The sequence below is a fragment of the Lathamus discolor genome, chromosome 5, assembly GCF_037157495.1.
Source record: "Lathamus discolor isolate bLatDis1 chromosome 5, bLatDis1.hap1, whole genome shotgun sequence".
Lineage (NCBI taxonomy): Eukaryota > Metazoa > Chordata > Aves > Psittaciformes > Psittacidae > Lathamus > Lathamus discolor.
In genome coordinates, this window is record NC_088888.1 from 51,869,107 (window position 1) to 51,880,616 (window position 11,510).

At 37.7% G+C, this 11,510-nt stretch overlaps 1 protein-coding gene across 2 annotated transcripts in view; it reads left to right on the forward strand.

The window, feature by feature from the left end:
- Positions 1-11,126, forward strand: part of STX7 (syntaxin 7) — a 33,684-nt gene extending 22,558 nt beyond the window's left edge. For both annotated transcript variants that reach the window (XM_065680856.1, XM_065680857.1), the window contains exons 3-10: positions 430-499; positions 2,226-2,316; positions 3,983-4,120; positions 4,805-4,857; positions 5,585-5,678; positions 6,994-7,066; positions 7,962-8,044; positions 9,708-11,126. In XM_065680856.1, coding sequence (XP_065536928.1) covers positions 430-499; positions 2,226-2,316; positions 3,983-4,120; positions 4,805-4,857; positions 5,585-5,678; positions 6,994-7,066; positions 7,962-8,044; positions 9,708-9,800 — 695 coding nt within the window. In that variant the 3' untranslated portion in view covers positions 9,801-11,126. The remainder of the gene's footprint in view (positions 1-429; positions 500-2,225; positions 2,317-3,982; positions 4,121-4,804; positions 4,858-5,584; positions 5,679-6,993; positions 7,067-7,961; positions 8,045-9,707) is intronic.
- Positions 11,127-11,510: the final 384 nt, after the last annotated feature.

Here is an 11,510-nt window from a genome sequence, read left to right on the forward strand (position 1 = left end):
TGGTTCTGAAAGATTTGCGTATGATAATCTCATGGCAGTCTTTAATGTGGCTTTTCAAAATTACACGTGCAAAACATGATTAAACCAGCGTAAGAATTGTTCTGCTTATTTTAACAATTAATATTAAAAGGCTGGATTTATATTTATTATAATTACATTTTTAACTGATTTTTAAATTGTCTGTTTCTGCCTAGACACTTGAATACATTCCTATCCTTTCTAAGAAGCCCTGGGCTTTTGAGTGGGCGAAAAACATTTACTAGTTGTTCTGAGACTTCTTGAGTGGAGACTTTGTAGTAGGTTGAAAAACTCTTTGAGTATCAGTTTCTGTCAACATTTTTGTCTTTAGACTTGTCAAACAAAAATGCATAAAATTAAGTGGGGAATTGTCCATGCCCCAGTAAGATTTCTCTTCCTCTTCACAAACAGCTGCTGAAATACAAAGAATACTACATCAGCTTGGAACACCACAAGACACGCCTGAGTTGAGGCAACAGCTGTGAGTACTTCACATGAAAAGGTTTAATTTCATTGCATTGTAAACAGTCTCCTGGTAGGTGTTGAGGTGGGTTTTTTGTTAAGCAGAGTGCTTGATCTCGCCGAGAAAGGCAAGGATAGAGAAATACTTGAAACTTAAATGTTGAGATGGGCCTTTTAAAATTAATCTTGAATAGTCTGTAAACTAGAGTCAGCTGTTCTGCCCGTGTAGATTGCCTGCAGTATCAATACATGTGTAAAACCTATTCTGTATGTCAGCCAGGGGAAGGTGGCAGGACAATATCGCTGTTTAAAAAATAAACATCCGTACACTTCACTCCAGTCAACTCTTCAAATCTGTCTAAGTTTCACAAGGTAATTAATGTACTGGGGGGATTTTGTGAGATCTAATAGCTGGGGAGAGAAGGGAATGTCTTTTTAGTGATGAAAGCTACAGTAAGGGATAGTACTATAAAATAAACATGTACCAGAAATACTAAAATAGCAGAAGTGAAGTAAGGCTCCGAGGCAGATGCTGTGCTGTAGTTCAGTCACCTGAAGGTGGACATTCATTAGTATGCCACTAACAGAGACAGCTCTCCCCTTCTCTTCATGGTCTAATGAACTGGTACAATTGTTTTCCATTAAATTCCTTTACCATGTTAATCTGAGGATCATAAATGCACGTAAGCAACGTATTGTGCTAACCCCGTGGGTGAGATAGTCTTCAGTTTTCAGCATGGTTAATGCTGAACTGTGGCCATTGAATAGTAGTAAGAGGTGTGTATTGGACCAAAGGCATCCCATTCATTTTGTGTGAACAGCCATATTGCTTTGTAATAGCCTAAGTTCAGGGCCCATAATGTTAGTGAGGTACAGTCCACCATGGATATCCTACTGGAGACTGTGAATAGGTGAAGATCAACATGCAGAGTTTATGCAATAACCAGATAGAATCTAGGCATAAATTCACAACTGAACAGGACAGAAACTATTGTGAAGGACATATTCCTGTCTCTTTATGGAAGTAACATTTATAGTAAGCTTTCTTGATGTTTTTATCTGTCGTTTTTCACTTGCCTGAACATTTGGCCTTTCCTTTCATGTTGGTACTTACCTGAAGAGTTATTTGGTTATTTTAATATTTATATTGATTGTTTGCTAATAGCTTTTCAGATAAAACCTTTTTGTATACACTGGGGAGGAGGATGCAAAAACAGATAAAGAATTTGAGTTGCTCCAGGAAATAAATATGAAGATTGATAAAGGAGTGTGTGATAACATCAAAAAGAAAAAAAAAAAACAAACCAGAAAAGGCAATGCTGTTGAAGACAGGCTTCTTTTTAACCACTGTTAAAGCTGTTAGTAAATAGTGAAGTTTTCAGCTAAGTTCACAGCTCTTGTATCATGGGAGAATATAGATCTCTCTTGTTAAGCTTTCATGGTGTTTCCTGTAGTTAGTCTAATTTGGAAATGACCAGGTGTTTCCAACTATTGATAGCCTCAAAAGGACCATGAAAGCATGTTTTGAAAAGTGAGTAATGATGCTGTCACGCTGAGGAACACACCTTCTTCAGCATCTGTCCCAGCTGGAATCCCTGATGTCACACCTTTACAGTGAAGAACAGAGTAAAGATGGCTTCCTGCATTTTAAGAGAAGTGTTTATTACTGCTGCGTTTCTGAGAATCTGTAAAATGCAAACAAAGTAACCCAATGGTCTCTAATGAAACCTTGCATTTGGTTTTAGGCAACAGAAGCAGCAATACACCAACCAGCTTGCCAAAGAAACTGACAAACACATTAAAGAATTTGGATCTTTGCCTGCAACAAGTGAACAGGTATAAAACCTTGTTTGACTGTCATGTTGGCTCATGTAGAGTATTTGAGTGACTTCAGTTCTGCATGCCTATTTTTGTGCTTCTTACCAGGTTTTCAAAGCATTGCTTAGTTAGTGACATATTTGCACAAGAGGGACACTGTTGCAGCCTGTACTTGTCCCAGAGTTGTTTTTATGTATCAGGAATGAGGTAGTTTACCTGAAATGGTAGGAATCAAGGCCTGTGCCTGTCACTGTGCCTGTGATTTCAGGTTATCGGGCGCTTTCTAATCTGTTGCAGTAATGCTGGCTCTGCAAGCAGTCTTACTGCTTCCAGGGTCAAGGAATCAGGGCAGGCAGCCAATCCTGTTCATCCACTGTCCGAATAATGTGATTATGCACAGTATATATGTCACTCTGGTCAGCATATATGCTATGTCTTGTGCATAGGCTTTTCATTTTTTAAGAGGGGTGGGCAGGAGTTGTTGCTGAAACAACTTGTAAAGTCTTTAAATGGCTTCTTTCCCAGGTCTGTGTAGAATCTTGTCAGGAGTTAACACGGCTGTTGTCGTTAGTATACTTCTGTCTGCCACTGTATGGTTTCATATCCTTGCAAAATGTGTCTCTTAAATAAGGGAAGAGCAACAGCATCCCTGAAAAAGTGTTCAGGTTATTGTAATTCAGACAACTTGCCTGGTCAGTGGCTGGTTAGCAAGAAGCCTTTAGGAAAATGAATTGTCTTGAAATGCTGAATTCAAATGGCAGGCCATGATCCATGTGTGCCCATCCTGTCAAACTGTAACCTTCAAATAGAGGTGTTAAAACTTGGTCTTGGTGTATAACCTCTAGTTCAGGCAAAGCATGTTTGGGTTCGTTAATTTTTCTTTTTCCTTTTTTTTTTTTTTTTTTTATGGTTTATCTTGGAGCTGGAAAAGTGGTGGTGAGATGTTTACTGCTTAATTTTACTTCTTTTATCACGAGCATCTTCATCAAAGCTACCTCCTGATGAAATGCATAAATAACAGATTGCTGAATGGCAAATTATAGCCTCTCAGAAATGTGGAAGGAAGGGTTGATGTAATGTTTGTCTTTAGGGAAGTATGGCGGAGGCTTTCCTAAGTGCCCAGTATTTCTCTTTCCTTCCCTACATTCTTAGAAAATAATAATAATAATAGAAAAGCCTGAAAGGCTAGAAAAGGTATTTTTGTACCAGTTCTTAAGCACTTCAGGGGCATATGAACCTACTTCTGGATGCAGCTCAATATGTATTTCCAGTATTTATGTAAAATACATGTGAAGTGCCGTGTCCTTTCTTTTCTGCATCCTTCCCCCCATTCAGTCACCTTTGCATATTTTAGCATCCACACATTCCAAACATTTCACACTTAAACAGTAGGTTTTATAATCAGCAGATAATAAGGAAGGTAGAAGCTTTCTTGTTCCTGCCTATTCGTCATTTCCAGCTGTTAAAATAAAAATGCTGATTTCCTCTTTAAATGCCTCGAATTGTGATCCCAGAGGAAAGGTTTGTCCATGCAGGTACAAATGGTTTTGTAGACAGCTTTCCCTTACACCTATTTAGAAAACCAACCAACCAAACAAGAATATATGGCTTAGCATTGAGCAGCTTTTAAATGGCAGAGCATTGAAAAGCCTGAGCTCATTTGTTAAAACTTTCTCTCCTATAGCGTCAAAGAAAAATACAGAAAGACCGTCTTGTTGGGGAGTTCACCACAGCACTAACAAATTTCCAAAGACTCCAAAGGCAAGCTGCTGAGAAAGAAAAAGACTTTGTAGCCAGAGTAAGAGCCAGCTCAAGGGTATCTGTAAGTATCAAAAAATGTGCCATTGTACTCTGTTTACAGTGGTGTTGGTGTTCTACATCAAACTGACATCCACAACGCTACTTACAAAAGCTCATATCTGACTACAAATACAGCAAAATGTGTGCTATATGTGATTTTACAGCACAGGCTGAAATAAGTTGTAATAACACCCCCAGCTTCCCCAATAATTATTTTTTCCTTGCCTTTGTTACACAAAGGCATGAACTGCCCCCAGGTTCATGCTGTAATCTTGAAAAAGCAGGTTTTATTAGATTTTAAAATGCTTTTGCTAGACCTTTTAATATCAATAGGTTTTTCCTGCAGGGAAGGATCACTTGCCAGATTTCTATGCAGTAATAGTGAAGAAGTGCTGGGGAGCTTGTGATGTTGAGCTTTTCCTTGTTAGCATATCTATTTTGCCTTTTCACTCTGTGCCAAATACACATTGCTGTACTTGTAAATTTTAGCAGGCAGTTACTGAGCTGAATGGTTTTGCTTGTATTTCAGCTTTATGCAAATGCTATATATGCTATATAGCAAAATCAGGATAACATGTTAAATCATGTTTCAGCAGGAAGCTGACTTACTATAAACCCTGTAATACTGACTCATTGTAGAAATGCTGATAGTGCTTTTTTCAGGGCCATAATGTTTTATTTATACTTTTAAACACTGATCATGTAGGGTGGTGCTCCTGAAGATACCTACAAGGAACGAACACTTGTCTCTTGGGACAGGTAGGCTGAATTTGTTAAGAAGTCTTAACCTAGCTCAGAATAATAAATGGTTTGCAGAGAAGCAAGCCAGCTGCCAATTTATTTTTTTAATGATTTCTGATCAATGGCCTTTTTCTAGAGGGAGTTGGGACAGGTTGTTCAGTTGGGCTTTCCTCCATAGGGCAAGTGTAGAGAAGAGACTTTTGTGGGATAGGTGGGAAGAAAAGGAATGGTTCACATCTCCCCTTTTTTCCCCATGTTTCAACTTTAGTTATCTCCTTAAGCTGCCCTAAGTCTGTCTTTGGGCTTTCTGAGACCCAAGCTTAGGTAAGCAGAGTCCACCCTGCAGACAGAGCAGAACTGTTGTGGTAAGGGTTCAGTGTTAACTGGGAACTCATGTTGCTTTCATAGTCTCTGAGAACTGCTTCTCAATCTCAGATTCTTTTTTGTTGGCTAGTTTCCTTTTGCCTCAGATGGATGTAAACTTTGCCTTTGTATTTATCCTTGGAATTTCCAGATAGCTACCTGAATGCTATGTACATCATTGCTACAGCGGCAGCTTCCTATACCAAAGTGGTGACTTAGACCATTTTTTTTCCCTAGTTAGCTAGACAGGCAGGGGTAAAAATGTACATTTTGTTAACCGATATGTAAAGTGTGTGCTATGTACTTACCTGTTGTTTAATTCTTCCGAGTGTTTTTTCACCGTGCCTGTTCTGTTCTGGGTGGGGATTTTTTCATTTGATAGTCAACCACAGGCACAACAAGTACAAGATGAAGAAATTACAGAAGATGATCTCCGTCTTATTCAGGAGAGGGAATCTTCCATTAGGCAGCTTGAGGTAAGTACAAGTCCTTTTACAGCAGAATATGCTTTTAATGTTTTCAAAGCAAAAAACATTTTAAAGTGGCATGAACATTAATTACAGACATAAATCTTGTGAAGTTAGTATTTGTTTGAGGATGTGTGTTTTTCCTTCAAAACTACAAATAATTGCCTTTATGTGAAATGCGCATTAGAGCTCTTCCGTATAAAAGCTATGTTTCAATGCTGTTTAACTTCAGTGGTTCAGTTATGGAATAAGGGAGTGATCATGTGATTGAAAAAAAAACCCAAACCCAAAAGAACCCACATATTTATTTTTTTCTCAGCATAGTGGTGCTATCACATAACCTTTTTAAACAGTGAATATAAATGTAGCAAAATTATACCTTTCCTCTCAGGCATTCCCAACGTATTGTTCAACATCTTCATTTTGTAAGGAGCTTTTCTGAGCATTCCTGGAAATACAGAGATACTCTGTTTCATTCAGACTTCTGTAATTTAGGGCTTGTCAAAAAGTTAAAAACACTTAAAAATTAGACGTAAGCTACACAAAAAACCTGTCGTGATGAAATACTGACAGCAAGAGGCTTCTGTGAAGGCAAAATGAATTTTTTCAGCCATTCTGGAAAAATCCATCTCTGCCATCAATAAGAAGGATGCTGGAGCTAGAGTTTGTCAGGAATTTTTGTTCATGCATGCAGCAAAATTCATTCTATCTATAAATTTTTCAGTAATCTCTTCCTTGCCACCCATACATTAATTTACAGTAAATTGAGCTAAACGTCTATCAGTCATTAGTTAAGAAGAGATCATATGGACAGTAACATGGCATCTATCACTTTATTATAAACAGATGGTAATAGGATAGTGTAATATAGGTGCAAGAGCCTGGCCATATAATTTCTGTAAATTGTGGTGCTTATGAAATTTGTGTGTTTTTAGTTCAATAGGTGCACTAAAACTAACACAAAATACTTTCTGCACATACGTTTATTAGTTTGGCTTAAGTGAGTAGCTTTTAAGCAAAGTTGTCTTGAGCCTTTCCCTTCAGTTAAATTAATACAAGTATATGTGTAGCCAAGCCCTCAGCAATGAGAGGTCCCGTTTTAGATGTGAAGTGTACTTTGTGCGTGTACTTACCCTCAGGTATTTTGATTATGGTAAACTTGATCTCCTAGTACCAAAAGACTTCTAAGTAAACTTTTTTTTATCCTTTAGTGTAGAAAGTCATGGATGTATACTGACGAGGAGGAGGATCTGTATTTGTATTTAAATGTACAGAGATATTAGAATGTGTTATGTCAATTAATGCAATGATTGTTTCCATGCAGGCAGATATTATGGACATCAATGAAATTTTTAAAGATCTAGGAATGATGATCCATGAGCAAGGTGATGTGATAGGTAAGTCCAATTGAAACATTCTGAAAATCTTTTTATTCTGTTTCTCTGGAGAGCAGCAGTGTAGAACTTCCTTTTGCTGGAAAAATTCCTCTAATGAGAATATCAACGCTAAAGCAATTCATATGCAAGCTAGTAATGAGTAGACTGACTGAGGTGACTGGGAATACGCTAAGGAGGTGTGGTTAAAATGTTGTTTAAATAATTATGTAGTTTTTTATGTGTATAAAGTGTCCTTAAGAGCAGATTTTTGAACTGTTTGTACCTAAAATTGGAGTCAATGTCGGCAGTTTTACTCTATTAACTGATGATATAAGTGTGCAGATTCAGCAAAGGTTCCTGCTTTGAGCCCCATGCAAGCAGGTTTATTCTTTTAAAGAAATGTGATTGGAAAATGTATTTTTTGAGTCTGCTGCTAAGTCATGCTGTTGTCTCTGGCCAGCATACATTTTCAAATCTTTTTCTGTCACTTTAGTCCATAACCTGTTCATATTTTTCCAGCGAAAAATAAAAAAATAAATATCTTTGTCAGCATGATAGAATACCAAATTAATCATGGCTCTTGGGCTGTTCTGTGTGTCTGTTTCCTCTGATTTCTTACACTTTAAGACTTTTTTAATCTGAGGGTAGTCAGTACGAAGTTGGAGGACTAGTAAAAATGGGGAGGGGGGTTAAAATAAAAAGAAAAAAGTAGGAGTAGTGAAAGTTTCTAACTCATAAGTATAGCGTGGACCAAACTTCCATAAATCAAGGTACAAAACTTTGTGTACTGATGAAGAGAAGACAAAACAGTTGGGGGACAACTATTACATATGCTCTCAAGTGTATTTCAGCATTCCAAACCTTTGGCTAGGTTATGACTGACCAAAATTTTTTACTCTTCCCATTTAAAATAAAGACAGCATAGAAGCCAATGTGGAGAATGCAGATGTACATGTGCAGCAAGCAAACCAGCAGCTGTCAAGAGCAGCAGACTACCAGGTAATGTCAGTGCCGACTGCCAGTTGCGTGTCCTTTCTCAGTAGTCTTGACTTCCACTTTCTTCTGCAGTTTAGATTTCCTCAAGGCTTGGAGACTTCCTTAAAGGTTTATGTTAGACTACCATGGTACTCCTGGGTCACTAGAAAACAAAAGTCGGTGACCTCTGAAAGCTGTGGGTTTCCTGTAAAATTAGCCAGGCTGTTTCAGAGCACCTGGAGTTTTGTTTAAAAAACAAATCAAAACCACCTAAACAAACAGAACCCCCAAACAAACCAACCTCTTCTTTTACAGCTCAAGAAGTAAAAAGTTCCTATATATGGAGAGCAAGCCTCTAAAGATAACTGGAAGACTAGGGAAGATAGGCAGGGAAGTCTTCTGAAGATGCTGCCAGTTAGCACTGATTTTTGCTGCCTAAAATCTTCTCAAAGCTGTATATATCCAGCTTCTGTTAATTGCTACCCTGATGTTAAAAACCTATTTCAAAATCTCCAATTTTTTTTAAAAAGCCTTTTAAATACCCTTAAATGCCATTTCTATTGAACATTTTTGAAACTCGTTAGAAATAATCTTATTAGTAATAAATCTTCCCTCTTAAGTCAGAGTTAGTCCTGGGACTTTTTTTTTTTTTTTTTTAATCCTCTAATGTATTAGCAACACCAGCGCAGTAAATCAATGACAAAATGTCAGAAGGATTGCCTGCTGATTTCAGAAGTGAGAGAGGGAAAGGAGGGAATGCATCCTTGAACTGTATTTTAAGTGGCAGTAACTGGCACATTAAGTATGGTGGTTGGCTCCTATCACGATACCCAGGCAGAAGAACCTCGGCCAAGTAGAGCAAAGCCTGGCTTTGCTTCTGCAGCTGTGGCCTGGAATCCCAAGATCTGAGTGTTGTTACCACTTGGCTATCAGCACAAGTTTGTGAAACCACTTGTAATTTCCTCTCCTGCTGTGAAGGAAACCTTTAGATTCCATAACCTTTAGATAAATGATGACATACTGCTGCAAGTCTTGGATGCTCTGGTATCTCAACTTACAGACCTGTATGGAAAATGTGAAAATTCTGAGTCTCTAGTCAGGTTTCTCTCTCTCTTTTTTTTTTTTTTTTTTTATGTGTGTGTGTTGGGTTTTGGTTTTGTTTTTTTTTTAAGGGCATGTTGCACTTAAACTTGACAAAAACAATTTTACAATAACCCTGTCAGTAGGTGCAAAGCCAGTCTTCACAAGTCTAAAATTGCAGTCTGTGGTCCCTTTCTGCATATATACATTAATAGTCTTTTCTTCCTAACAGACCATTTCTGCCTCTTCTACTGTGCAGATTGTCTGTTTTCCTCTAGATGTGGTCACCTGCTCTCTCATGTTTTCTTTCCATCAGCGTTCTAGTTATATCCATTTATTATGTTACTTACATCATAAACTAATGAAAGAGAATGTATGCAGAAAATACCACTGAAATCATTCTCCTGAATGATACAGCCATAAAAGTAACTTGTGGGTAACTTTGCTCTTTTTTTCTTAAGCAACTTTATATGACTCGTTAGTAAGGACAAAATTCAGTTAAGTTGCACAAGCAGTAGGACCTTAAAAGCATTTGAATAGTCTTCTGATGTGGTGATGCAGTTTTCAATCAACTTGGATTTGTTGGGTTTTTTTGCTCTATTGGCAGCAAAGATCCCGAAAGAAGATGTGCATCCTCATCATTGTACTTGCTGTTGGAGTATTGCTTCTTGGAATCATCATATGGTTAGCTTCAAGATAAGCCTCTGGAGAAAGTGTTGTAATTGGTATTTAAATTATGAAAGGAAATTCCTAGTCATGGTTTGTTCATCATGAAGCTGAATAAAATAATAGTCCTGTACTTCATCATGCTTACTTTTTTTATGACTTTTTGTTTTAACCTGAGAAGTAACGTTCTCAGTACTACCATCAGTATAACTGCCTGCCCTCTTGGACGTGGGTGCTCTCTTACCAGAAAAAAAAAAAACCAGTCATAAACTGTTCTATTAACTTAAATGTAAAAACCTCTTAAGGTTTAGGGGGCTAATCAAAATCCTGATACTTTGCTTTGATGGGGCAGGCAATTATCTTTTGGGATATTGCTAAATGTTGCTGCCAAAACAGACTCCAGAACTGTTGCTTGAGGCAACAAATTCACATCTCAGAATTTATTTTTAAGTTAGAAATGTCTTTCTAGCTCACTTTTCATCCCACTCATCTGCCCATTTGATATGGGTCATTCAAAAATAAGATGTAGGTTGCTGAAGTTGGTGTGATATCAGTTTTATAACTGAAGCCTTTGAATTAAGCATTCAGTTTGCCTGAAATCTTTTAGATGCTTCATTTATCTCTGTACCTGGCATTGAGCATGTTTATGCCTGGAAGCCTCCTGCAAAGGTAGGTAGGGTGGATGATGTAATTACGTGGATTTTTTTGTTTCAGTTCTTGCATTAAGAAATACTGTGTTTTATGTGCACACATTTGGTATCTTTGCATCTGAAGTGTGCATCGATGAGCTTGGCTACATGAAAATAAGCTCTGTGAATTTTTAGGCTTACTGGGAAGAATAGAAGTTCCCAACTTCCTAACTGCACTTGAATGTCACTGCTCTGACACTGCTGTGATTCGGTTTCTGTGAACAGATCCAAAGTAGTATGTGAAGTCTTTCATACAGCTGAAGAAAAGAAGATGACGAGTTCAATTACAAGTTCAAGAGTGGTATTTGAAATGAAGTTGAAATCAATTGAACTGATTCAAACTGTTTAAGACATTTGATGTGTACAGCCTTTAAAATGACCTTTTTCCTTTTGTGCCATTTTGTACTGATATATTAAAAAATGTAACAACACTTTTTTGCCAATTAACCTATTTGCCTTTTTAAGTGATCTTGATGAACTAATCTGAAAAGTGTACAGAAGGAAAAGTTACTTCATCTGTATTTTATAAAGTTCTTGTACACCAGACTATTAGCGAATGCACTGTTTACATGGTGAGATATGAAATATTATTTGGGAACAATCTAACTGTAAGCATAAATGGACTTCAGAATTGTAACCATGAAGCCAAAATAAAGGTCTTTTAAAGAGTATGTTTTCTAGTAGTTTCTTTTTTTGGGGATGTCTTTACAAGCACAGCTGTTGTCTTTGCCTTTATGTAAATGACTGAAACTTCTCCAGACAACTCCAGAGAACTTCAGTTCTGCTGGCTGATCAGCCCAGAGGGACCTCTGTCCCTCTGCTGCACTTCTCATGGTTAATGAAAATGTTCCTGGTTCTTGCATTCCCACCTGAGCCCAGTGTCAGGAGGAAAGACTGCTCTGCTCTGCATGGTTGCTGAAGATAGACTGTTTCTAGCTCTTCTTTAGCATAGCATGAAACTTTTGAGGGATGGGAATTCATGGTGCAGGAAGGAGGCTTGTGCTGCATTTGGATTCCAAAAGCAATGGAGGAAAATAAGTCCTGTGAAGCTGCAT